The following is a 26,495-nucleotide window of genomic DNA, read 5'->3' on the forward strand; positions in this document are numbered from 1 at the left end:
CCTGCTGAAACTGGCCAAACTTATAATCTATCATCCCTTTTCAAATTAGTTGTTGTTTAAGTTTGTGGAAATAAAGATATCTAAGCAGTAAAACCATAGAAGTCATTGGGGGCATGGTTCATTCTCAGAATCAAAGACAATTGAATATATATGTATATATATATATTTTATTCAATAATATAATAATAATAATGGCTGATAGACTGTGATATGTATGATGCACAACCATGATGATAAAAACGAAATAAAATGTTACAGACAACAAAAGTGCATATATCTTGTTCTGACACCAAAAAAAATAAAACAAGCACATAATACAATAACCATATAATCAATGGCTAGTTCTGAGTAGGAATCTTCATTGTACATATTTAAAGGTAAACAACATCCTTCCTTAAATGAAGTGAAAAATTCAATACTGTTAATATTCATTACAGATGACTACATCAGATGCTGAACCCTGTAATTAATGGTAAACCAGAAGACAATTTAAATTCTTCAATCAAAATCTTCAAATTACATGTTCATTCACACTACAAATGAAATCAGAATTAAATTTTCTGATTAAAATAATTAAAATCAATTTCTTGGATTAGCCAAATAATTTAGTATTCATTACAGACTGTGTAATTTCCAATTATTAATTACCAGGTTAATGTAAGAGATTCTATCATGAAACAACCCGTAATACATTTCTTTCTGGTGAGGAAACAACAAACACAGATAAACTATTTGTTTAATTAGCTCTTGTTTAATATATCTTTCAATACATTAAATGGTTACAATATTAACAAACCATACAAATTGTGTATAATTAAAAAGTTAAAACATAAAACTGATAACAATATAACAATGAGGCAATAAAACATAATTAATAAGGAGACAAAGCATCTCTAGAGCTCCAGACAAGGGGATAATTGAGTAATGGGCAAAAACCATAAGAGTGTTAAAAAAACCAACAGCAAAAAATTGAAACCCAATTTAGAAAAAGTTGAAGGATGAAAAATATTGTTTAAAGAAACAATTTCTGATAACAGACAAAGGAATAGTAACGTATTTGGTCAGAGCTCTAGTTAGTGGTTTTCTTAGAACTAATAATTTTATAGCATTTCAATGTGCTTCATAAGTCTTAACACGAAAAACTGCATACTGATCAATTACTCACCTCATATCAAATTGAATGATTGACATTTTGCTTTATAAAATTACAAAATATGTTTTCCCCAATGAAGGGTAATTTCACTCATTAGACCAATTCTTATCTGGAGCTCTGTCCTCTTTTAGCACACAGATAGACAAAGCATCTCTGTAAGCACACAGAAGTACTGCGTAGACATTGCGGGGAATTTAATGCAGTTTGGGATAAATAAAGATATAACAAAGTATTGAGCTGTTTACACATATGCAAGTCAAAACCCTGTAATACAATCATGACTCTAAATATCCCGTAGATATAGAATAAGTTTTTATGTCCAACGTTAAATATAAGGCACTATAATTATACACTGCTACACAAATAAAATACTATAATTTGTACAATACGGTTTTATCATCATAAAATGGTGTTTTAGGGGTAGTTGTAGATTATGCAAGCATTTCTTTCTATACTAAGCAAATTCAATATCTTTGCATAAATAAGTTCAAAGCTGATAGTACGAAAATTTTATACAGCCAAATTTTTGGTACAAGATTTGGTAATGCCTCTCCTTTACTGTGATACGAAAAACAAAACAGTATGAAAAGGAGAGTATTGCTTTATGAAACCCAGGTAGCCAAGAGAATATCTTACAGTGGTGGATAGAGAAATCGCACATTCTGTAGCAAAGATATCTGAATCTAGTGGCTCTGTTGAAGGAATGGTTATAGGATATGTTTGCCTTAACTCTACTTAGTGAGTTAGAGATACTCTTTCCAACCTGATTAATCAGTAAAATCTAATGTTCAATAGATAACAATACCTACTGTAAATGACAGAATTGTGATGCAACAAGAGAACAATATCTAGGATATTCTTCTGTATATACTTATACCATATAACTATTTCACACCAAAGATGTCATTTTCTGTAGACAAGAAAGCCTATTCTAACAAAGATTGTGGAAAAATATAAAACTGTAAAAACTACATGAAAAACTTTAACATTTGCAAGTAATTATGAATCACTTTCATGGGACAAAACAAGCACTAAACAAAACGGTGGACTATAGAGGTAAGACAGAACTTTATGGAATGATAGCTAAATTAAAGCATCAAATGAGAGTGTCAGGACAATGGGTAATAATAATCTTGATAAGACTGCAGAGATTAAACCCTTAACAGTTGGGGAAAGTATGGACATGTACTTCAAGCTAGCTACAACTTTGTATTTGGATAATGATTAAATGACATGACCCCTTTTTAACCCCTTGTTCCTAAATAGTTGAAATCACAAACTCCAAAAGTCATCTTTTTGTAGTACTGCACCTACAATTTCAAAGAAATCAAAACACTTTTAATCTAGTTATTATCAAGACATCAACACTTATTTCTGACCCTATCTTGGCTCCTAAGCCAGCACTCCACAGTATTGTAGAACTGCCTAATTTTGGTCTTGTAATCTGATGCTTTGTAACAATTATTACTTTAAAAAAGTGTCAAGCATCTGTAAATCTATATATCTAGAAATAGCTCAAGCCAAGGCCTTCAGGATGCAGTGAAAATATTCTGGAAAAAAATTACCTACAGCAAATAGGGTTACCATAGAAACCATGCAAAAATATGCAAAAATTTGCAAAAAAGTTCATAAAATCAGGGAAAAAAATATCAAATTTCCCGCAAAATATCTTAAATTTTTATTTCATGCCAATTGTCCAAACTTTTTCCTTCGAAAACCCCTTCCTCATATGGGCATCGCCGGTTAGATTTTGAGCTATTTCACTTTGTAATCCACTTATTACATTTAGCATGGTAAAAAATTGACTTACTTTCACTTTCACAATGAAGTCAAATTGTCATTGAAAAAAAGCCCCTTCAACATTGAAAATATATAAAACATTGCAAAATACTTTGAAAAGTCTCCTTTTTTCAGAAAATGTTTTATCAACAATAGATTCTTCATTTTTAATCACTATAGCAACCAGTGGTTTTCATTAATGTCATTTCTCATTCCTAGCCAAAAGTGCGAAACTAAACTGTGGAGTGCTGGCTAACTATACACTTAAACTATTGTCTAGACACCAAATGTCTACAGACAATGCCAACAGCATGATATCATCACATGCAATGATATAAAGATCAGACTATAGCATGCAATGATATAAAGATCAGGCTATAGCATGTAATGATATAAAGATCAGGCTATAGCATGATATTTCTTTAAACAATATACTCTATGAAAACCTTAAATTGAATGTTTCGGCAAAAATATCCTTGAAAAAAATACATAAAATACAACCTTGTTATTTCAAATGTCATTGCACAACATTGGCTAATCAGATTGCATAGAAGTATAATATTGTAAAATATACTCTCATAATAAGCTACAAATTTATGTATAACTTTATATAAATCTAACTTAAATACTGGCACTTTCTATACAACTTTTCAGTATATACTATTGTGTAGTCTAAATTGCTTCATTTTTTTCTATTTTCTTCTGTCATTTTGTTTTATCATTATTTCATTAAACTTTTACTTCAACATCTTCAGCAATTTCTCTAGTGATATCATTCTATAACTAAGTTCAGGAATTTAATAAAATATATATCTGTCCCTGATCCTTTTCCATAAAGCTGGACATGACCAGCTGTTCCTAACAACCTGAAACTTACATGTAGTTATATACAAAGTATCATATCTTAGCAGAATACAACACATACATATCTCTTGCAACTTATTTAACAGTTATAAATGTCCTGGTCATTGATAAAACTCATCATAGGCCTTACATCAGTCACCAATTGATTACATCTGTAATACTTGTCAATTAAACACATCAATAATTTTGATAAATAATTTCCATTAGAAATTCCAGCATCAAAACTTATGAGCTAGTGATTATTTTGAAAACAAATCATTGAAATAAATAAATTTGGTGATTTAATGGCGTCTAATTGGACAAGAAGTATATTTTTCAGACATCTTGAATTTATCTTGTTTTAACTAATCACTCCTCATCAAAATCATTGAACCATCTCCCTACAGACTTTGATCAATAAAAGTTCACTCAACAGAGTGAATGAAGTGATTACCATTTGATAATCAATCAATAATTAGTTTGATCATTTAGTTAAATCAAGAAATTTGAACAGATTTATATACATGTTTTATAGCACCTACTTAATCATGCCAGTAAATTCTTTTACAAAAATCTCCAGTGTCTTTATAAAGAGATTCCTATGTCAACAGAATTCCTCCATACTTCTCAGTTCTATGATATTATATATTGCCTGCTGGACATCTTCATCCATATGACCCTGATAACATATAGAAACAACACAATCAATGCCCTCTTTGTTAGACATTTCAATAAATAGCTATGTCATATCAGACTTTAACCCAAACATGTCACACTAGATGTATTTCCACTAGTTGTAACAGGTTGTCTTGAGATTGTAATATACCATTCAACACAGATATTAATGAAATGAAGTACAAAATGGATAGACACTTTTTTAATTATTTATGGGTTGTTTTACATTTTTGACCAGGTTATACAGAATTACCAACTTGGGGGCAGTTTACACTTCATGAAGCAGTCTATGAACAAGTGTTAAGTTGGTTGCGCAAGCATAATTCGGTCAAAAATTGAAAATAATTCTTATAATATAATTTCTAATGAATTTAAATCAAAATTAATTAAGATTTGTTCCTACATCAAAGTCTTTACTTCCGAATTATTTGAATTGCAGACTGATCGATGTTAATGACGTGACAGTAACAAGTCAGTATATGGAAAATAACCTATTTTGCCCAAATGAGAAATAAACAACAAAATTAAATTTTTTAAAGATATATGAAAATATGATAGACAGTGATAAGATGAAATAAAATATCATGATCAATTACATTCCACAAATGACTTATGACAGGGGTCACGCTGGGCTTCGCCAATGTCGCAATTTGCGATTTTTTATTTGATCTGGTGACAAAAATAACCAGCTGGCAATTTTCTTGGCGCCTAAGCTTTGTATAATAAAATTGACAGGAAGTTTATCAGCAAGGGATATTTTCTCTAATTATCAAATTATGTTGGCACCTGGTCAGAGTTAACTGACCATGACCAATTTACGACTGAAGGCAATTAACGGTAATTAGACCAGACGACCGTGACCGACAATATCATGGGAGGTGTCAATCAAATGAAAATATATTATTGAGCCAATCAAAACTCTCATCACCTAGTCAAAGGTAAACACAGTTATGGCCATGTGCATGTGGCTACATGCAAGCTTCACAGCCCTGTTTAACCATGTGATACATTCAGAAACAGACTTATCTAATAACAGAATAAATTAAATCCAATTAACAATGATTATCCCATCAGGAAGTGTCTAAACACTTAGAAATTAAAGAATTGATGAAAGAAAATGGATGACATTTGTTTACACTTTTGCCATGTGACTTTTTGGCGGGAAAATCGGTAAACAAATAGAATGGGGATTCCCATAATCTAATTAAGGAAATACTATTCAGATACCAGGATAATTAAACAGGATCTAATTTCTGAAAATTGGCGACATAAAATGGCAGCTGGCGATTTTTCTGGCGACAGAATTTTGGAAGCCAGAGCAGCCCCTGCTTATGATTGATAATAAACTCCTTCATGTCAAAAATTGCATAGTTGATGCACCATGGCTTCATAGTTAATGAAACATAGCTAGCCATTTAGGAAGAGTTGAACATTCCAATCATTAAATACAATACAGAGATATAAACATACCTGTACTGCACTGATAAGATGTGTCCTGTAAGTGTTGACGATATCCATATGTCTTCTGTCTGTCTCCTGGAAAACAATGTCATAGTCTTTATGTTAACATTCTATACTACATTGTAATATCATATCAGTAACATGTAAATAAGTTTGCTTTAAACTATATATAACAGTATTCTACTCCTGGAATGGGATTAAGATAGTATTAACTTCATATTAAAAAACAGGCATATTGTAAATAAGAAGATTTTTTAACAAGATATCACATTGTACCATAAAGGATGAAAACAATATGTACTCCAAATTTTGACATACCTGTAATCTTGAAAGTTATTTAATACTCTAACATTAAAATAATGACAGAAATACATTTAGTTCCTACATGAGATCTATATGCTTGAGAAACTGAAGCGAAAATTCAATACAAGAATGGAATAATACCTGGTCACATCAAGGAAACAACCTGCTGTCCTATACACACATTACATACATATGCTTGGTAAGACTTCCACAAAATAAAGATATAGAAGAAGCAAAGCATAAATAAAAGTCACTTCTACAAACTGATTATGTGTGAATTGAAGTGTATCTACTGAGTTATCTATGTTTCTACGACAACAAGTGTATACCTTTCTACCAAAGTGCTTCAAATGATGTGCTGATTTCCACACAATGTATACCTGATGTACAACTTGAACACTTTTTGATTTATCTCTTTGAACACATGGTTGGCAAGTTAACACAGAAATATAACACAATTCACACTTATACAGTTTGTAGAGGTTGACTAGAAACGTACTGCTAACTGCTGCTGGAGTCTTTGAACCTGGACTTGTAATGATTTGATCTGTTTCTCTTTATCTGTTGTAGCCTCTGTATCTTGTTTAACACGCAATGAAGCTTCTTTCTTCAACTTCTCTAGAGTTTTTCCTAATTCTCCTCTTGTCCTTTCCAGTTTCTCCTCCAACAAAGCATTGTTTTTAGATAATTCTTTAATTGTCATATCAAGTTGATCTTTTTCATAAGTTAACATTTCATTTTCTTGTTTTAATTCTTCCGTTTCCTGTTCAGCTAGAGGATTTTGTTCCTTAACACTAGCTGTTTGCACTTCTAGAAACTCTGTCTCCAATTTTTCTTTGTCTGCCAGTAATTCTTGATAGTCTTGCTCCAGCTGATTATAGTCCTGTTGTATCCCTTCATGTTGCTGAGTCAGCTGATCAAACTCTTCCTGAGAGGTCTCAAAATCCTGTGTTATTTGTTCATTCTCTGACTGCAGCTGATTGCACTGTTCCTGCATACTTTGAACTTCCTCCAACACAATTTCATGATCATGCTTTAATTTTTCATTTTCAGTCTGTAGTTCTTGGCATTGTTCTTTAAGTTTATCCCTCTCCTCTATAATTTTAGCCATTTCACTAGCCTTGGCTGGGATATTAACAGCACCAAGCTTCCTCTCAAGGTCTTCCTTTTCACTTTGTACAATCTTTAGCTGTTCCTGCATGTCTTCTACCTCCTGTACAAGTTTTTCTAAATCATTGTGCATAGCATTACCTTCCAACAACAGAAATTCATTTTCTTTTACTATTTCTTCCTTTTCCCGAGCAAGTTTTTCTATCTCACCAAACTGTTGATCTTTTTCAAGTAGGAGTTGATCATACATGTCTTGAAGATTGTCACCAGCTTGTACTAGTTTTTCATATGTTGATTGCAGATTGTCAAGATCTTGTCTCAATAGAAGGTTTTGTTCTAACAGTTTCTCATTGTTATCTTTTAGTTGAAGAACCTCAGATTTATCATTAGAACCATCAATTTCAGTCAGAGGTGATTTACTCACTAAAGACACTTGTTCACTTGAGACGTGGTCAACAACAGGCTGAAATAAATACAGCATATATTTGGTTTAAAAGGGTAAGGGAAGTAAATGTGAAATGATCAATTTAAAACAGTATTAAATTGAAACTTTCATCTATCACTACATTTTCACTATGGGCAGATTAACTATGGTTTAAAAAGTTAAAAAGACTTGTGTTTTTATTTTTTTTTAATTAACTTATTTTTTTTTCCCAATCCTCACACCCTCCCTCTCCCTACTGCCCTCTCGGCAACATTCAATACTTTCTCACCAATCAAAAATTATCTCAGTAAATTATTTCATGATACAAAATATTCTAATGCAAGTTGACTTACTACATTTATAATAATGTATACAATAAATGGTCACAGCAAATCTGGAAAAAAATATCTTTAAAAGGGGGCCATGATTGTAATATTTTATTTCCTCTATTAAGCTCTTTCGCAACAAAGAGCTCTGAACTATAAATATTTAAAACCTCCTTTTTTCATCCCATTATATCTGGGCACTTTTCCTCCAATTTACATTTGAAAATAAAATTTTTGGCAATTACCAAAAGTAAATTCAATAAACTCCTGGGAAAAACTCTGCCTTTTTCAATTCCAAATCAACATAAAGGTTAAATGCATTTGTTAAAGGGTAAAGGAGTTTCAATCAGCAGATGAATACTTCTGCTTGTTTAACTCTTTGAACTTGGATCAAATGACATTTTGCTTGAATTGTTCACCTAGAAAATAAGAAATCTAGTGCCCATATAGTTTGATCAAGTGGAATTTAAAGTAAATAATTTCTAGCAGTCCTTCCTTACATCATTTCTGCAAAATTTGCTAAAACTTGATTAAGTATTTGCAGTGATACACAAGTATGTCAAAATGTGTTTCCCTTTCAGATTTCATTGGCTGCTGAGTCATCTAAGCCACACAAATAGTTCATATTGTGTAGAGAGCAGTGGGGTCAACAGCCTTCACCTCAGCTACACAAATAGATAATATCGTGTAAAGGACAATGGGGTCAACAACCATATATAGTTTCAAATTATCAGCACCTGTATTTTCAGAGGAGTTCATCTTTGAAATTTGCAAATTAGAGGCTTAGATAGCCCTGGCAGCAATCTTGTTCAATCAAGGGGAATCAAAAGTAGATTGTTTGTATAGGCTCTACCAAAACTGCTAAGTTTGCTCAACCTTGGTTAAGAATATGCAGAGATATAAGCCAAAATGGGTTTTCATGCAGGGTTCCATAATCACCTTTGAGCAGCTACAGCCGTCTTAGCTCCTAACCACTTCTACATTATAAGTAGTTGATGATGCTTAAGGTGAAGTCACAAAACTCTGACAGCCCCTAAGCCACAATATCACTATCTGTTGAGTACTGTATATACTCGCATATAAGTCGGATTTTTGGGAGTAAATTCTGAGTTGCTTAGAGGGATTCCGACTTATAAGTGAGGTCTTGGCTGTGGGTTAAAAATTCTTGTCGGAAGCAAGTGGGAGAATCAAGGTATTGACACGAAAATGACACCTACGTTAACAGTCAGATCGGCACCGTACTTGTGTATTGTAAAAGTCGACCTATATGTCATATTTGTTATTGTTGTGTATGGTTATAAAGTGATGAAATAAATGAATATTTGCAGTTTTATTTTTATTATGCCTTACAACTAAACTATCTTTAATAAAATTTGTATTTCCTGTATCAGCTTCTTGTGTTTGTTATTTCCACTTGCATGTCACATGGTTGTTGAATTTATCTGAATACCAAAAAGATGGCATGAAACATGGCTAAGCGATGTACCGTAGTCTACAAGTAATATTAGCAATGCTAAGAAATAATTAAAATTTAATTTTAAATTGTAATAAAATTTCATAACAATATAACGATAACAGGTATGGTGTACATGTCAAAGAGAACCGTCTTCATAGACTTGATTGAAAAGAAAACAATGGAAGATGATTACCGGGTAAAAAGGTATTATAACATTAACGAGCAATCAATCCTTTAATCACATTAATGGGTAATTAATTTATTAAAATCGTTTGATCTCAATAGGTGTCCATTTTTCCGTTAAAAAATTTTTCTTCACAGTTCTTAGTTTTTACTTATTCTAATCTGGTCATTAGTTGTATAAACAAATTATCGTAAAAATGGCTTTCATGCTTGCTTGGGTCATCGGTAAACATGGAAGAATGATGATAATTCAAATGGCTTCTTATATTAATTATGTAAATAATTTCAAATATGTACAGAGGAATTTGATTTAAAACACAAAACATACACATGTTTATGTTGATCAGACACAACGTACACCCTGGATGTAAAAACTTCTGCAGCACAAAAAAAAAAACAAAGCAAAACAAAACAAACACATGATCATTCTTCACATTTTCCACCAAAAATTGTGCCCTTCCTTACAATTTTACTGATTGTTGTACCAGTAAAAATTTGGTAAAAGTTCCATCCGACTTATAAGTGGGTCAAGGCTATATTCCAGAATTTTTGGTCCGAGAAGGGGGTTCCAACTTATACACGGATCAACTTATAAGCGAGTATATACGGTAACTTTATTATGATAGAGTGGTATCAGGATTTAACTACTCTTTTCTTTATCAAAATTTTTCATGATGTTTCATGCATACTTTTTCTGTTAATTCCATCAGCTTTCATACTAACTCTGTAATATTCAACTTTTTTTACTAATTATTCTATATACCTCAGCTTCCTTTTGTTCAGCACCAGATGATTTAGTATGACTACCTAAGTAACTAGAGCTATATAAAATTTGAAATATTTTCTCAAGTTCTTGTCCTTTCTGACATATCTCCTCCTCCTCGGATTCAGAACTGGTTTTAATGATGAACTTGATATCACCAACAAAACTCTCAGCTGATGAGTATTGTCCTGATGTCAATTTTTTCTGTAAGAACAAATAACAATTTCACATTAAACTTTTAAAAGTGATGCATTTGAAATGTATGAAAAAAAACATATTAAGAAAACAAATTAAAAAAAAAAAAAAAGATAATGTTGAGTTTTTATCACATTGAACTTTTAATGTAATGAAATTCTTCAATACAGATTATCTAAACACTGACATAAACATATCCAAATTTTCTTGATTGGAAATTGACCCATGTCTAGATTTTTGCTCTGTTACCAATTTTTATTTTTAAATTAGATATCCCTACTCACCTGTACAGCTGTAAGTGATTGAGAATCTGTTTCTGTACTACAGAAAGGTTCAGTTATATCCTGCAAGATAAAGACTTCTCTATCTAAGAATCAGGCGAAATGTGTAAAGAGAAAAGAAACACAGATATTTTGAAGCATTATCCAAATATTTTTTACTACATAACCCCAAGAAACAACAACAAAAGTGTTGGTAAAGTTTGCCTTTTTAAAAAATTGAATTGTCAAGTTTAGTTGAAATGCACTATGAAAAAATGGCAAGATAATTTTCATACACTTTTTCCCTAAATAAGCACTTAAAAAATATCCAAGTCACAGATGCTTCAGGATAAATTTAAATTGCTTTTCTAGATGTACTGAGTATATATAGGGCAAACATGACTAATTTGGGAAAAATAGTGTGCCACCAATTGCCTGACTTTTACACAGAATAGTACTTTAATATCTACCAGATAAAACCATCACAAAGTTTTTGCATTACACTTTCTACTCTTTTTAAAGTTTTAACAATTCTTCAATCAGAAAGGTAATCAGTGATTTGTTTAAGAATTGGTCCTGTTCAAGTTATTCTATTAAAGTAGAAGAAAATGTGACAAAATTCCTCTTTAGACAAATTGACAGATGAAATGCATGAAAACCTTAACATGGGTATTGGAATTTATCCTTATCTTATATACAAGTAAAGGAAAGTAATTCAATATCAATAACCAATAGTCCAGACGGCTTAGCTTCTTGGTTATTGGTTGATATCATTTGTTTTATTCCCAACAGTACAAAGTTCATGTATTTCTAAATAAATAGTGGACAGCATCATTATTCAAGAAAAAAGAGGTTAAGAAGGGATACTGTCATATTTAAACCCAACAAGTTCTTGTTTACTATATGATGTTTGTTGAAAATGTTTCACTGTTCAGCACAACAAATAAAAACAAAGTTTGTAAGACAAATTTTGATATCTGTGACATTATTTACTATAAACAAATTTATTTTTAAATGCACTTTATTTTGGCTATTTTCACATGAAACAAAGTAAGTCTGAAAAATAGTACTCACATAATTGAATTTTAATATGATAAACTTAGTGATTAATGCCTTCAAATTTTACAGACATCTCTTTCATGAAAAATACATTTCTTCTTGCAGTAGGCATTACATTTATTTATCTCCAACTGAAATCGTACAAAAAATATAGACATCTACAGGAATATATAATAATTAAACAGATGGTTTGATTATATACCTGATACTTGGGTGATAAAATTTCCTCCATTAATGAAGAGCAGGCATTATACTGGTCTGTACTGTTTCCCAATTTATACTGGTTCTAGAAATAAATACAATTCATAAAAAGGTCTGGTGAGAGATTCATTGCATGTTCACATATGATCGGATGTAAAAAGAAGACTATCTTAATATAATAAATAATTTGATGAATTCACAGACAGAATGACAAAACTGCAAAATTTACATTTTCATTGTTGGAACAAAAGACTGAAATTGTAAAAAGATTACATATTATATTAATAAAACTGATGCAAATGGCTACTTCAGGAGTTCAAAATTATTTTCAAGAGGGTAAGGTCCTTGACTTTTTAAACTTTTACATCAATAACAATGGTTCACTTGAGGAAAACCCAAACCACACTAAAGTGTCAACGAACCAAAGCAACACTTAATGTGTCAAAAACCGAAGCCATACTAAAGAGACGTTGAACAAAAACCATACTAAAGAGTCGTTGAACCAAAACCATACAAAAGTGTCAACAAACCAGAACCACACTAAAGCATCATCGTACCAGAACCACAGAACCACACTATAGTGTCAACGAATCAGAACCATACAAAAGTGCCAAAAAAACAGAACCACACTAAAATGCCAACGAATCAGAACCATACTAAAGTGCCAACGAATCAGGACCATACTAAAGTGCCAACGAACCAGAACCACACTAAAGTGTCAAAGAATCAGGACCATACTAAAGTGCCAACGAACCAGAACCACACTAAAGTGCCAACGAACCACAATCACACTAAAGTGTCATCGTACCAGAACCACACTAAAGTGCCAATGAACTAGAACCACACTAAAGTGTCAACGAATCAGGACCATACTAAAGTGCCAACATACCAGAACCACTAAAAAGTGTCAATGAAACAAAACCCCACAAAAAAATCTATGACAAAGATTAATGGATCAAGGACTTAGATAAATGAAAATTTAAAACTGAGGACCCACATTAACCTGAATCCCTGTGCTGAACATTCATTCAACTTTAAGTCAAACTCCTGACATTTTTTGTTGCCATTTCCTGACCTATGTACAGAATTTATATCATAAAAAGAGCAGGAGTACAAAACATTAAAGGAAATTAATTATCAACTTTCAAACTACTTTGCATTTAAGTACAAAAACAATAAAGAAAATACAAAGTAACAAACTACATTGTATTCATTTTACACATTTCAGTGTTCTACTCATGTCCAAGAAATATACTGACTCACATAAAAAAAAACTGCAAAGATTTTTACAATGGGAAGGGGAGATAAAATTGAAAGAGTAACTTATACCCACAGGACTCGATACATGCATTTGTTAATTTTTTTCTTATGTTATCATCACAGAACAATTTAATGTAATTTCTATCAATGTCACAAAATAAAAAAAAGTCATGTGAGACAGAGTACTAACCACTTGTAACTGCAATGATTCCCTGTGTTTCTCTAACTGTGAAAGTTGATGACTCATCACCTCCATTTTCTGAAGTAATTCATGATCTGAAGTTGTTGTTGTTGTCTTGCTGTCTTCATTCTATTTAATAAATTAAAACTGAAGTTCCCATACTCATCAAACCCTTAAAGGCTTATTTAAAAATAATAGTAAATTGATAACTCACCTCTGCCAAATATGAAATCAGCTTTATTACAGATTACACATTCAATAACATATATCCATTTAAAGAGTAATAGACATTTGATTAAACTGAACCAGATTAAAACTTATTTCCAGGTTTGTTTTCTAAGTTATACCTTCTGCAGTATTTTTAACTATTTAAACTGATGGTATTATACATGGTTTACAACGAAGAATCTTATAACTGTACTATTTCATTAACAACAGACTTGTTAAGACCATGCTTACAACTCATGCTGGAATGTTTTCTTTAAGTTATAAAGTATATTCAAAGTTGAAATGCATGTAACAATTTACAATGTATTACAACATCAACATAACCAGCCAATCAGAACAAACAATTTAAGACATGCTCATATATATACAAAGACAAAGTCTATATTTTAAGTTAAATAAAGATGAATCTGTAATAATTTCCTGTGTTTCTCTAACTGTTAAAACTTCTATTCTTTGTTGTTCTTTCTGAATCTTGAAAAGTTCTACAAAATCTAGGTCTAGAACCAAATTTTCAAAATGCATTGATGTCCTCTATAAATAAACCCTATCAAAAATCAAAGCTAGCATTAGCGCATTGAACTAAATCTTCAGCGGGTGAAACTGTCCTCATAACCCAATAAAAGCTGATTTATTCACAGTTTAAAACCAAACCAGCACTGGATATATTCACTAACTGACTAATTGGTACACAGGATAAGGATAAAATATCTTAATTTAAAAGAAAAACAATTTTCTTTTCAGGGACCTCACTACAAATTAAAAAAAAAATGATTTCACACTTTTGTACGAACAAGTGGTCCATGCATGTGAAAATGCTACTAAATTTAAGAACATGCAGATAATGAGAATGTATTAAAACCTTTTACATGATGTCTACAAAAGAGATGTTTATCATAATGAAAAGTCAGTAAAGTAAAAAAAAAAGCCACACAAAAAATTATTAGTCATTAAAATGATATTCACACAAAATAAAAAAATAGAAATGAAAATTAAGTCAATTATCCAAAGGACATAATTTGAAAAAAGGCAAAAACTAATGACACAAATACATTTTCCTTCAAATATCCTTGTTACAGATTTATTGGTAAAAAATAAAATTTTATTTCACCATGCAAGCTATAACCCTATTTTTTTTTAAATATTTAAATTAAATCTACACAATTCAGAAACAGACTTCATTGACAAAAATCTTAAAAAAATCTTTTAGCAACTGTACAAAACCTTAACAGATTCAAGAACTAAGATATATTGATTGGACATACAATGTTGCGTGATTACTTTATTATTGCGAGAGAAAAATTTAAAGAGTATACCTGTACTTGTTTTTGCTTCAACTGCTCATTTTCTGATTGGTATGTTAGAATCTGACTCCTTAGGAGAGCGATTAGCTGTTTGTCATCAGTGTCTCCATCTCTATTTGTCTTTTTACCTACAAAGAATCACAGAGCATTGAAATGATATTACCTACAAAGTATCACAGAGCATTGAAATGATATTACCTACAAAGTATCACAGAGCATTTTCTATATTTGACAGATACAGCAATACTTAGTGGGCATAATATCTATAAATATCAAACACCACTTATATTTAAATCCATGAAACTAATTTATCATTGTATGCTACCCATATTTCCACCAATTAAATAACCTAATATGTTGACACTATTATCACATTTTCTAAATTATCATAATTAGTAATTTATATACAAATGTATTTAAGTTGGAAACAAGAAGTAAGTAGTGGACTTCAGTAAACAAAGAATCAGTTGATCACTTTTTGTCATGAGTATTTTTATCTGTATTAGATGTTATGTTTCTTAATCTACATGTAGTTTGTGTACTATTACAATTCCCTGTCATGTTAGTCCTACCTCTCTTCAATGAACCAAACAGTTCCTCTTCACTGTCATTCCACTCCCCTGTTGTATCTATCCCATCATCTGTACTCTAGAACATACAAAGATTGTAAAGCATGGCAGTCATTTGAAACTAATAAAAAAAAAACAAGATTGCTACACATAGCCAAATGTCCCTGGCCATCCTAAATAAAGATAGTGCAAAAGTCCCACAACTCCTATAGAATTTGACGAATCAAAATGGTGGCACAATATGATCCAACTACATGTGGAGACTATCAATCCTACAAATTTTAAACAAAATCCATTAAGCTGCGTCCACAAAGTTAAGTGTGAAAGATGGACACAGGGATGCACAGATGCATGGAAATCGGTATTTTTATGCCCTTCTCCACGTTGCGGCTGAGAATAAAAATGTTTCAAGGATAACACTGATAATATATATATGGGATAATTTACAGCTCCTTTCACAATGAACCCAATATTATGACAACAAAACTTCATGAAAAAGATTTAAAGCAAACATAAACCCAAAGTAGGCTGAATTAACAAATTAATCAAAAGTAGACAAGATTGAGACACAAAATTGCAAAATCAAAATTCCAAACCACAGATATTAATTCACACAATAATCTAGAGATTAACAAAAATGCAGTATTAAAAAGCATTAATAAGGAAATCTGTAAAAACTGAGACTGAACCAGGTGATAAGCCTAAATCAATCATTTTTCATCAAATCCACATCCCTATCGCCTGATCTCTGTCAAAACCAATCTTATCCAATTCATACTACTAATTAAGATTCACCAAAGTATGTAAGAAATCTGTCAAATTATGAAGTAAATAAATTTTACCTAAACCCCCCTCCCCATGCTTTTTATTGGTACAAATCAGAGATATTAAGACAGTACATCATACCTCAGTCATGGTGTTAGATATGGAGACAGAGGGTGAGCTAGTTGTTTCCGTGGTCTGTGATTCTAACTGATTCTTCAAATCCTTGATCTGAAAATAATTGTACATTTATGGTAAATCTTGTCCATTGTACACTTACAATACTAGATTTAAATGAATATTTTAATGTCCCTGACCATTTGCTTTACTCTTATTGCCACACAGTTTATTTTGACTGAACAATGCCCCATTTTGTGCTAAACTCACTTATCCTCATTCACCATAGAGTTAACTAAATGATATATTTGTCATTAATAAGACAAAATTTACACCTGATCATGATGCCGAAGTTCCATTAAGGTAGTCTTAAATCAACAACTTGGAAGTCGTTTTTAGGTTAACTTTGTGACAAGCTTATGATCATAATGTCCTAAATAAATAATCAACTACATCAAGAGTCTTAACATTCTGAGCCATGTTTATAAAGTACTAGTTCACAGAAGCAACAGCCCACAGGTAAAATTGATAACCAATACTTATACAAACACTGTACACCATAGTTTACCTTTTGCTCATAATCCTGAGTTTCTTTTGATTTCTGTAATAAAATATTTTTACTTGTAAATAAGAGTCTGCGTGAAAACAAACTACTCTGACAACTCCAAAACTGATGAAAATGTTATTGATATCCTAAACTTGTATTAGCATAACAAACACAGAATAAAATTCATAATGTACTTTTTCCATGCTGATTACCCAAATATAAATGACTTAGTTCATTTTTCATTTAATTTTGATATAGTGTTGTATTATTATTATTCTTTTAATGAGAGACTAGGATCTGTCGTTATAATTTACTTAACAATGAATTGTATATTTGATGTGTGGAGGACTATTTTCATCTTATCTATCATTCTTCTATAATAGTTAGCAATGTTTGATGAGTTAAGTGGGGTTCCATCATGCCTGAATGGAGAATTATTTCTTGTAACATCATTTGTCTATATAATAATGTAAAGACACTTCATATGATCACTGACCTCCTTTAACTGATTCTGTAATGAGGTAATGGTGTCTTGGTTTTTGATGTTCTGAATTCTCATTTTATGTAATTCATCATTCAGCTGATCATTTTCTTCTTCGAGTTCCTAAAAATAGAATATTCTAAATAATATTTACACCAATAAATAGGAATCATAAAAAAAGTAGATATTTTATGATGTAAGTAAATCTTCATTTTCTTGGTTTCTTTTTATATTCAGTATTTAGAATTTACCTTGTAACAATAGACATTTTTGAGAAAGAAAAGCTCTTTGACTTCAGAAACAATATCTGATAGATCATATATGTCACAGTATTGTCAATTTATGCTTCAGGAAGTAAAACAATTCAAAAGAAAGAACAGTAACAATAACCCTAAAGTCTTATCAATGAAGGGAACTGCCAATAGTAAGTCTGCTTAACAGTATTAAATATATAATCTGGCATATAAAATACATGTTGCATGCAAAAGGTAATATGTTGTCTACATTTGAAAGTGCATTTTTCATTGATGCACCCCATCATTTAATCCATTATAAAACTGTATAACTAAAGTCGGTGTTATTTATTAATATCCCAATAATTAGATCTGTCTAGCAATTAAAAATTAAGCAATTTGTAGTCACTGAGTAAACAATAAAAAAAATAAAGCTGAATACAATCCAAGGAATACATAATATTGCTTTACTTTAAAAAAAACTATTAAAATATTTTTGATGAAATTGACAAAGAGAAGGAACGTGCAGAAATGCCCATGAGACCATCAAGATATGTCATGGATCAAGTATATTCTTCCACACATATTCTAATTGAATACTGTATTGGTACCAAACTTGAATATACCAAACATGTACAACAATGGAACCAATACAAGTCTGCAATCAACCCTAGTAGTAGAAACCTGACCTACTTAGTTCATTACCAAATGGGAAAAAAAATGAAGGAAATGATAAGCTGTAAAGGTAATAAAATATTCTAATGCTAACCTTAATTCAAATTTAAACAGATAAGCACAAAAAATTTGCTCAAGGAAAAAGTTCCTAAAAACGCCAATTTATCACTACAAAAAAGCAACACTTCAAATAGCTGATTACTTGATAAAATCTAAAGAATGCCAAGTATTTCATGAAAATGTTTGAGAATGGAATGATGTGTAAGAGTATGTGAGAATAGACATTCCATGTGCCATTTGCTGGTATAGACCAAATTTTTCTTACCTGTGGTCGGACATCAGCCTTAATAGGGAAAATAGTATAAATTTAACAGCTAAATATCTGATAATGCAATAAAACTTACCTGAGAAATAGTGCTTTTTATTCATGTAAATTTGAAAAGTGTCACTGTACATGATTTACTAAAGAAAGAACTGTTTGAAATCAAACCACATCTCCTATTTTAATGTTGATTTAATTGTTTTAATAACAATAGTCACCATCACATTCATATTATCAAAGTATTATTATATTTTTTTCAGCTAAAACCATTTAAAATAATATATGCACTACTATACCTGTAGTGCTTTCTGATCTATAAGTGGTTGACTTGAAGCTTTCTGTGCTGCCTAGAAAAGAAAACAACATGGATTTAATAACAAAGAACCTAAATGAATGTTGAACAGTCAATACACCTGAATTAGTAACCTATTTTCCAGTCAACTTCTTGCAAGCAATATTTGTACCAATTTTGACAGGTATAAGTGTTATATTACATATATATATACAATAAGACTTTCAAGTCATTTATATATATACTGCAAACATCTTTTTAATGAATGTATTCAATTTCTGATTAGTTTATATGCTGTAACCTAATTTGCTTCGTGGATTATTCAGCGTTAACAGATCCAAATTAGGTTACAGTGTATAAACTAATCAGAAATTGAATACATTCATTATATTTTAATTAAAAAAAAAAAAAAAAAAAATATATATCCATCACTTTTATTACACTGCGTAAACAGCAACTTTAATTTTCACGCCATGTAGTAATTATTGTAAACAAATTGGCCGCCATTTTAAAATCAGCCACAAGACACTGTCATTTCATCACTGGGAAATGTTCAGTTATTTTCATAAATTAGAGACAGTTATTAAAGCAGGAATCTGATATAAACCCGGGGGACATAAAGTTAGTTAATAATTTATTGTCACAAAAACGTTACAATGTGACTGAAAACGTTGTTTCGGTTGTTGACAAACAAAAAGTAGTTCCTTAAAAGGTGGGCATAGCAAGTTAGTTTATACAATTGAAGCAATGTTGATTTTTGTCATCAAACCAATCAAATGGCAGGATTCTCATCAAATTAAAATATTAAACCATAATTTCATCATTCATATCTAAAGGTTTGTTCTCTATGAAATAAGTACCTGTTGAAGAGTTTCTTCTTTTCTCTGAGGACCAGGTGACGGTGTATTATCGGCTACAAAACAATCTACTACATCAACCTAAAAATAATCAATTCACAAATGGCAGAATAATTAAATGTAGATAAGTCAAAATGTATGTTGTTAACAAAGAATTATGACTAAAGGTTATTAACAAGCATCCAACAACTAACTATTACCATCTGAGAACAAACTACCAAATTTGAATTTGATCATCCTTCTTAATAACCAGAATTTTTTTTCTTCAACTCACATCAACAAATGATACTTGGAACTAGGTTTTAATTATAAAGTGGACAGTGTCTTCTAACTGATTACTCTGATTAAGAAGAAACATCTTTCACACGATACACTTTCATACTATAATGAAATGTACATGTATAACATAAGTTTACAAACCTGATCAGCCTCAGGCATTTCTGATGTATTGGTTGCACCCTCAGCACCTTGTACGTTGGGTTTCTTTCTATCCACTACAACATACAACATAATCCATCCAAAAATTATTAACTACGATATACAAATAATCTCATGAAACATACATTATATTTTTCATCAGAGTGGGATTGTTGTCTCTTCACCATATCCATTCTCTTTATATATCATATGAAGCAGACAACTCTTATCATAACTACAGATATGACACAGGAACAGTCTTGTTCTTTATGATAGTTTTGTCTTTTTTTTTTTTTTAGTAAACAGCATTTTTTAATCATCAGCTTTTGCTACAAAGTCATTATTACACTCATTTCAACCATAGCTTTCATAAGTTGAAAATAAATTAAAGTATCAATCTCAGTAAGAATCAGGCAGTAGATAACCTAGAACACAGAGTGTCACCTCTATACCATTAGAATCAGGCCGTAGATAACCTAGAACACAGAGTGTCACCTCTATACCATTGGAATCAGGCAGTAAATAACCTAGAACACTGAGTGTCACCTCCATACCATTAGAATCAGGCAGTAGATAATCTAGCACAATGAGTGTCACCTTTATACCATTAGAATCAAGGAATAAAGACAAGATTTTCCATTTTGGAAAAATGAGAAACAATTTTATTGTAATGCACTACAAATGGACGTTTCTGGGGAAGATAACTGTCAAAAACCTCACTTTTATAATAAGGTAACTAAAAATCCTCAAACATATCCAGTAATGCACAGATCGAAGAGCAGATAGTAATTTCAAATAGAAAAGACTTCTCAGAGTAAATATATATTACCAAATGGGTGTTTTTTTTTACAAGCATGTTTCAGATTTTTCAAGTTCTGCCAGATAGACTTGTACTTAAATGCAATGATAGATTCCTCACATGTACTGCCTGGGACATCCCATGAGGCTCTGGTGGGGGCTTTCTCAAAAACTTCTTTAATGTCCTGATGACCTTCCTCTACTGCATGCTGCAATGCTGTATTACCTGAAAGACAAAACAATCAGATACTGTGCTATATCTGTGTTTAAAGTCCTATAACTATGTAATCCAAAATATGTCTAAGACAAGTTTATAAAAACAACAACAGAAAATGTAACATGTTCATAGACAAAGATATTTTATTCTTCTTTTTAAACCCAATTAGAACACTGGTTAACCATCAGACAGACTTTCTACATATTTCTTATGTTAACTAACAAAAAATTAAGGACGATAGCATGTGAGGAAAATAAATAATCAAACTGTATCATTTAAGTGGGTTCTCAATTATATCAGGACCTCCATAATTCAATTTCATGAGCTCCTCAAATATTTCTGGGCTTCAATAATTTAATTTCTGGATCTCTGTAAAAAAAACTTATTTATGGTAGTCCTGAAATAATATGAGGATCTCAAGTAATGATAATTTTGACTAATTCCATGCCTTATATTCATACCTCTAATATCAGTGAGGTTCCTCTCAGCACCTTTTCTAAGAAGGAACTCACAGACTTCTTTTCTTCCTCTATTAGCAGCACCCATCAAAGGAGTCCTGAAAAAACATGACATACAAGTATATGCTTATGACACTAATAGAAATAAATTACAAATTATCAGTAAATGACTTTCATATATTTCCTTAAGTAATATGTTGATTCAGATTTTATATCATCAACAAACATCTCCTATATAAGCCAATCAATGAAATCAATGCTGTTTATTGAATCCAAATGAAAGGATAATTTCAGGTGGAAGAAGAATAAAGATATTTAACCCGAGCCCAAAGAACATATGTAATTTATTCCAGAGGTACATACATTTATGAACTACTGCATTGTTCCATTGTACATTTTTTTTTCAATTATTCCACTTTTAGAATTAGTTTACATTCTACAATGAGAATTGGTGGACACAAAAATATTCTAACTGTTACACATAACAGTATTAAACCAAATATATGATTAGGATAATTATTGACTCTAGAAACCATTTAGTTTTCTCCTACAACTTAAATTATGCCAATGTTTCTCAATTTCAAATTAATTGATTATGACAAACAAATGGTCCTTTTATCTTCATCACATTCACGATCTCTACTGAATACTGTTAATCAATTCATTTTTGTTGTTTCAGATATAAATTATTTACTCTCTGTGACTAATATTCTGTTTCACATGTATACCATAGGAAAGGGAGTTATTTGCCACAATTCATTTACCAATATTTTCTTGCTTGCAAGATAATTGAAAATAAATCACTCCCATAAGCAAGTTTTTTTTTTCCAGTCAATCATATCTCAATTAAAACAGTTGATACTTACATTTGATTATTATCAACACAGTTGATATTGGCACCTTTATCTAAGAGGTCTTTACATATTCCTACTTGTCCTGCCATTGAAGCATAAAACAAGGCAGTTCTGCCAGTCTAAAAATACATGACAAAATGCATTGTAGTTAGAGTATCATCTGTGTGTCTAGTTTTACTTTGGTTTGACTTAACACATACTTCACTTTTCATACTCAAACAATTCATGTACATTGCTGAAAAATATCAAATTTATTTGTTCGAGCTTAAAAAACAGTCCCATTGTGAGTTTATACGGATCAATTATTTTTCACTGCCTGTACAACTGAATTTGATATTTTCCAATGTAGTACATGTATTGCTTTTATCCTGCAAATGTATTTCATTGTGAGAAATCTATGTAGAAAAAAAGATGATAATTCATATAATTGTTATGCTACCATAAAACTAGTCACCTGTATGTCTACTTAAGGTTTTACTCAAAATCAAAAAGGTAATCAGGAGACTATATTATGCAATATTTGTACTAAACAAAAACAGCAATGGTTTATTCAACACCATGTATTTGAATAGTAGAACGCCCAGTTGCGGGATAAATAGGGTTAAGACAACATGTGATTTAAAAGAAAAAGATATGAAAAAATTTTTTCAAAATAATGCAAATTTCTCTCATATCTGAAAATGAAAGCACCTTTGTCTATGACAATCAGATATTATTTAACATTATCAGTTCATTTGAAGAATTTAGTGATGTACTGGGTGCTGTGGTATTATTATTATAATTTTCCATGTAAATCAGAGTTTTCCAAGAAAAAAAAAAACAGACAATAGAAAGAAAAAGCTTTCTTGCTTTCATGATAGTATGGTGGGTTATTTTGGCAGGTGTAAAATTCGGCAAATTTTAGGCAAAACAGTATGCAAAAAACTTTGGCAATTCTAATTTTGGCAGAAGTTGTGCTTTATGTACCTAAGCTCAGAGTAAATATTTTACAGAATTCGTTTTGGCATTTTCAGACAGACAGCTAAATTACGCCTAAATTAGCATCAAGCGAAAATTACGCATTATACGGTATGCAAACTAACCTGGTCACCCATCGAAAAGTCAGCACCATTTGCAAGAAGAATTTGAACACATTCATGGTAGCACCCCATACATGCATGGTGTAAAGCAGTTAGCTGTTGACCATCCTTCACATTTAGCTCTGCTCCAGCCTGTAATTAAAACATGTCAATATAAAATCAAGAAAAAAATGTACCCTAATAAAACATAAACCCATGCATGACGGTAACAGAGGAAAAGTAAAGCAAGACAAAAAGGAATTTTGAACTAGTAGTTGTAAAAAGCATTATTTTTTTACATTTTCAATTCATGTTCATTCTTCTTTGTGAAAAAAAAATGATGAAAACATGAACAATTATCTTTAAAAAAAATTGAACTCTTTAAACCATAACAAATAAACAAGTGTCTTAAACACTAAAAACTGAATTATTAAATAAATAAGCAAAAAGTATGCCTGATAAAACATAGAAATACATTTTTATGGTAAATGCAAATGAACTGCCTTATTCAGAAATATATATATATATATCAGGTATATGAAAAACTTGTATCTATACCTTGGTGAGAGTGTTAACAACATTTGCCTGACCAGATCCAGAGGCTAAGTGTAATGCAGTAGATCCTACAAGTATAAAACAAATGTAACATCTTCATTCCTGCCAATTGTAATTATGGTGGCCTTACTTAATAGTGGTGTTGTTCAATTAAAAAAAAAGATTACAGCTCAAACTTAAAAGCTGGATGTGAATTTTTAATACTTCAACATCCTTACTACCTGCTGATTATATCAATATTTACCTGCTCCAGTTAACTTTACACTTCACTCTTCTTTTGGGAAAAACATACCATAAATATTGTAAATTATCAATGACAGGTTACCGGTACTGTATTTCTGAACACTACCACTAAAAATCATATTATGTTTGCAAAAACTTCTCTCTTCAAATTCATATTTTCAAAATACAATTTTTTTTGTACCTTGAATAGTAAGACTATTGACTTCAGCACCATAGTCAAGTAGCTTTTCCACAATGGCTTCAAATCCATATCTACTTGCTACATGAAATCTGGAAGAAAAGAAAAAAAAAGTAGTATTAATGGTTTTAATAAAGCCACACAAATACCTGAGGCAGATATAATACAAGATGTAATGTGACTGACTTTTTCTTTTCTGACCCAGTCTTTTCTCAAAGAGCTTGAATTGCTATTCTGGAAAAATTAAAAATCTGGGGCCACATTATTTGATCTAGCAGAAAAAAATCATTATCAAATATTTCATCTACAGTGGCCCATCCGTACACCTCTGGAGATTTCTGTCGACCTTATCATAAGGATCATTATAGCAACTAAATTTTCTTTCTATATGTTATGGTTTTCAAGATATTACAAGAGTAAAAAAAAAAGAAAGTTTTTGCCTTTCAAGGGCAATAACTCTAAAAAGGAGTCATCCTACAACCTAAATTTGATATTTTTCAGCAATGTACATGAATTGTTTGAGTATGAAAAGTGAAGTATGTGTTAAGTCAAACCAAAGTAAAACTAGACACACAGATGATACTCTGACTACAATGTATTTTGTCATGTGTTTTTAGACTGGCAGAACTGCCTTGTTTTATGCTTCCATGTCTGGTCTTTGTCCCTGAATTACACTCTTTTGATTACCGCTATAGCCTTGGTATCCTTGATTACTCTTTGACCAATGAAGACATTTTTATGCTTTATCATAATGATCATTTCATTACTGAAGGTGTCTTATTATCTATCTTGGTTTTAAGTTGTTTTTTTTAAGTAAAACGCTTGTGAGGCAGGATCAGCAAGTTATCACTAATATTTACATATATACCAGTTAACAAGACACCACAAGTTCAGATGATTTTTTTTCTACTTACATAGAAAAACCATGAATGCCGAGTTTTGTAGGGTTGATAGTTTTTTTCTGTAGAATAGATTCTACTCTTGAGAGGTCTCCATTCTCCACAGCCTTTAGTATCTTGTCATCTCCTTTATTCCATTCTGATAACTGAAAAAAAAGGAATATTATTTGTTTTTATCTTTCTATCTCACTATTATCTTTCTACCTCTTTTGAACAATCTAAAAATCATTGCAATCCAACAATCAAAGTCTTATGTTTTATCATTAATAGTATCTGACTTGAAGTGTATAGATTGTACAAGTGACATACATCACATTGTTGTAACAAAATTTAAACAACGTTATATAAAATATCAAAACTTACTCTCTTCTCAGTTAACTAATTTTTTTCTACATTAGTTTAGATTTCTGAAGAATTTCATTAATTTAGAAAAACCTGGTTTGCCTGCCATTGACATATTGTTACATTTTGTATAACAACTTACATCAGTGGTACTTTTTCCAAACTTTTTGAACAAACTGAACTTCTTAAGTTTACTCTTTGACATGATGACAAATTATAGATCCTTCTTGTAATATCTGCACTTCATTCTAAAACCAGAATCTGAAATGACAGTAGAGTGTGCTTATTTATGTTTAATTGGTCGTTCATCTCCAACAATCAACAGTAAAAAAAAAAAAACAACAACAACAAATCATATGTAAACACTTAAGTATATACGTCTTTACTTTATAAATACCAATTAGAGGGTCTAATTACATCCTTTAAATACATCAGTGCCATTAATGCTGGATAGAGTCTA

The 26,495-nt window shown here is 31.0% G+C and overlaps 1 protein-coding gene across 5 annotated transcripts in view; it reads right to left on the bottom strand.

Annotated features, from left to right (window-relative positions):
- Positions 1-147: 147 nt before the first annotated feature.
- Positions 148-26,495, bottom strand: part of LOC148622917 (uncharacterized) — a 32,047-nt gene continuing 5,699 nt past the window's right edge. For 2 of the 5 annotated variants that reach the window (XM_088573258.1, XM_088573259.1), the window contains 24 exons: positions 26,178-26,296; positions 25,709-25,839; positions 24,798-24,886; positions 24,377-24,441; positions 23,843-23,971; positions 22,773-22,879; positions 21,910-22,004; positions 21,353-21,457; positions 20,437-20,510; positions 20,020-20,097; positions 19,164-19,214; positions 18,871-18,888; positions 17,653-17,760; positions 17,178-17,210; positions 16,637-16,723; positions 15,734-15,809; positions 15,174-15,289; positions 13,642-13,761; positions 12,193-12,276; positions 10,956-11,015; positions 10,477-10,680; positions 6,714-7,787; positions 5,921-5,986; positions 148-4,454 (listed from right to left, as the gene is read on the bottom strand). In XM_088573258.1, coding sequence (XP_088429384.1) covers positions 4,380-4,454; positions 5,921-5,986; positions 6,714-7,787; positions 10,477-10,680; positions 10,956-11,015; positions 12,193-12,276; positions 13,642-13,761; positions 15,174-15,289; positions 15,734-15,809; positions 16,637-16,723; positions 17,178-17,210; positions 17,653-17,760; positions 18,871-18,888; positions 19,164-19,214; positions 20,020-20,097; positions 20,437-20,510; positions 21,353-21,457; positions 21,910-22,004; positions 22,773-22,879; positions 23,843-23,971; positions 24,377-24,441; positions 24,798-24,886; positions 25,709-25,839; positions 26,178-26,240 — 3,108 coding nt within the window. In that variant the 5' untranslated portion in view covers positions 26,241-26,296 and the 3' untranslated portion in view covers positions 148-4,379. Of the gene's footprint in view, positions 4,455-5,920; positions 5,987-6,594; positions 7,788-10,476; positions 10,681-10,955; positions 11,016-12,192; positions 12,277-13,641; positions 13,762-15,173; positions 15,290-15,733; positions 15,810-16,636; positions 16,724-17,177; positions 17,211-17,652; positions 17,761-18,870; positions 18,889-19,163; positions 19,215-20,019; positions 20,098-20,436; positions 20,511-21,352; positions 21,458-21,909; positions 22,005-22,772; positions 22,880-23,842; positions 23,972-24,376; positions 24,442-24,797; positions 24,887-25,708; positions 25,840-26,177; positions 26,297-26,495 lie in introns of those variants that run through there. The other 3 variants (XM_088573260.1, XM_088573261.1, XR_015920731.1) reach the window with 2 other exon arrangements.

Source organism: Perna viridis, chromosome 3 (genome assembly GCF_037379345.1).
Source record: "Perna viridis isolate PV_CMFRI_1.1 ecotype Kerala chromosome 3, ASM3737934v1, whole genome shotgun sequence".
Lineage (NCBI taxonomy): Eukaryota > Metazoa > Mollusca > Bivalvia > Mytilida > Mytilidae > Perna > Perna viridis.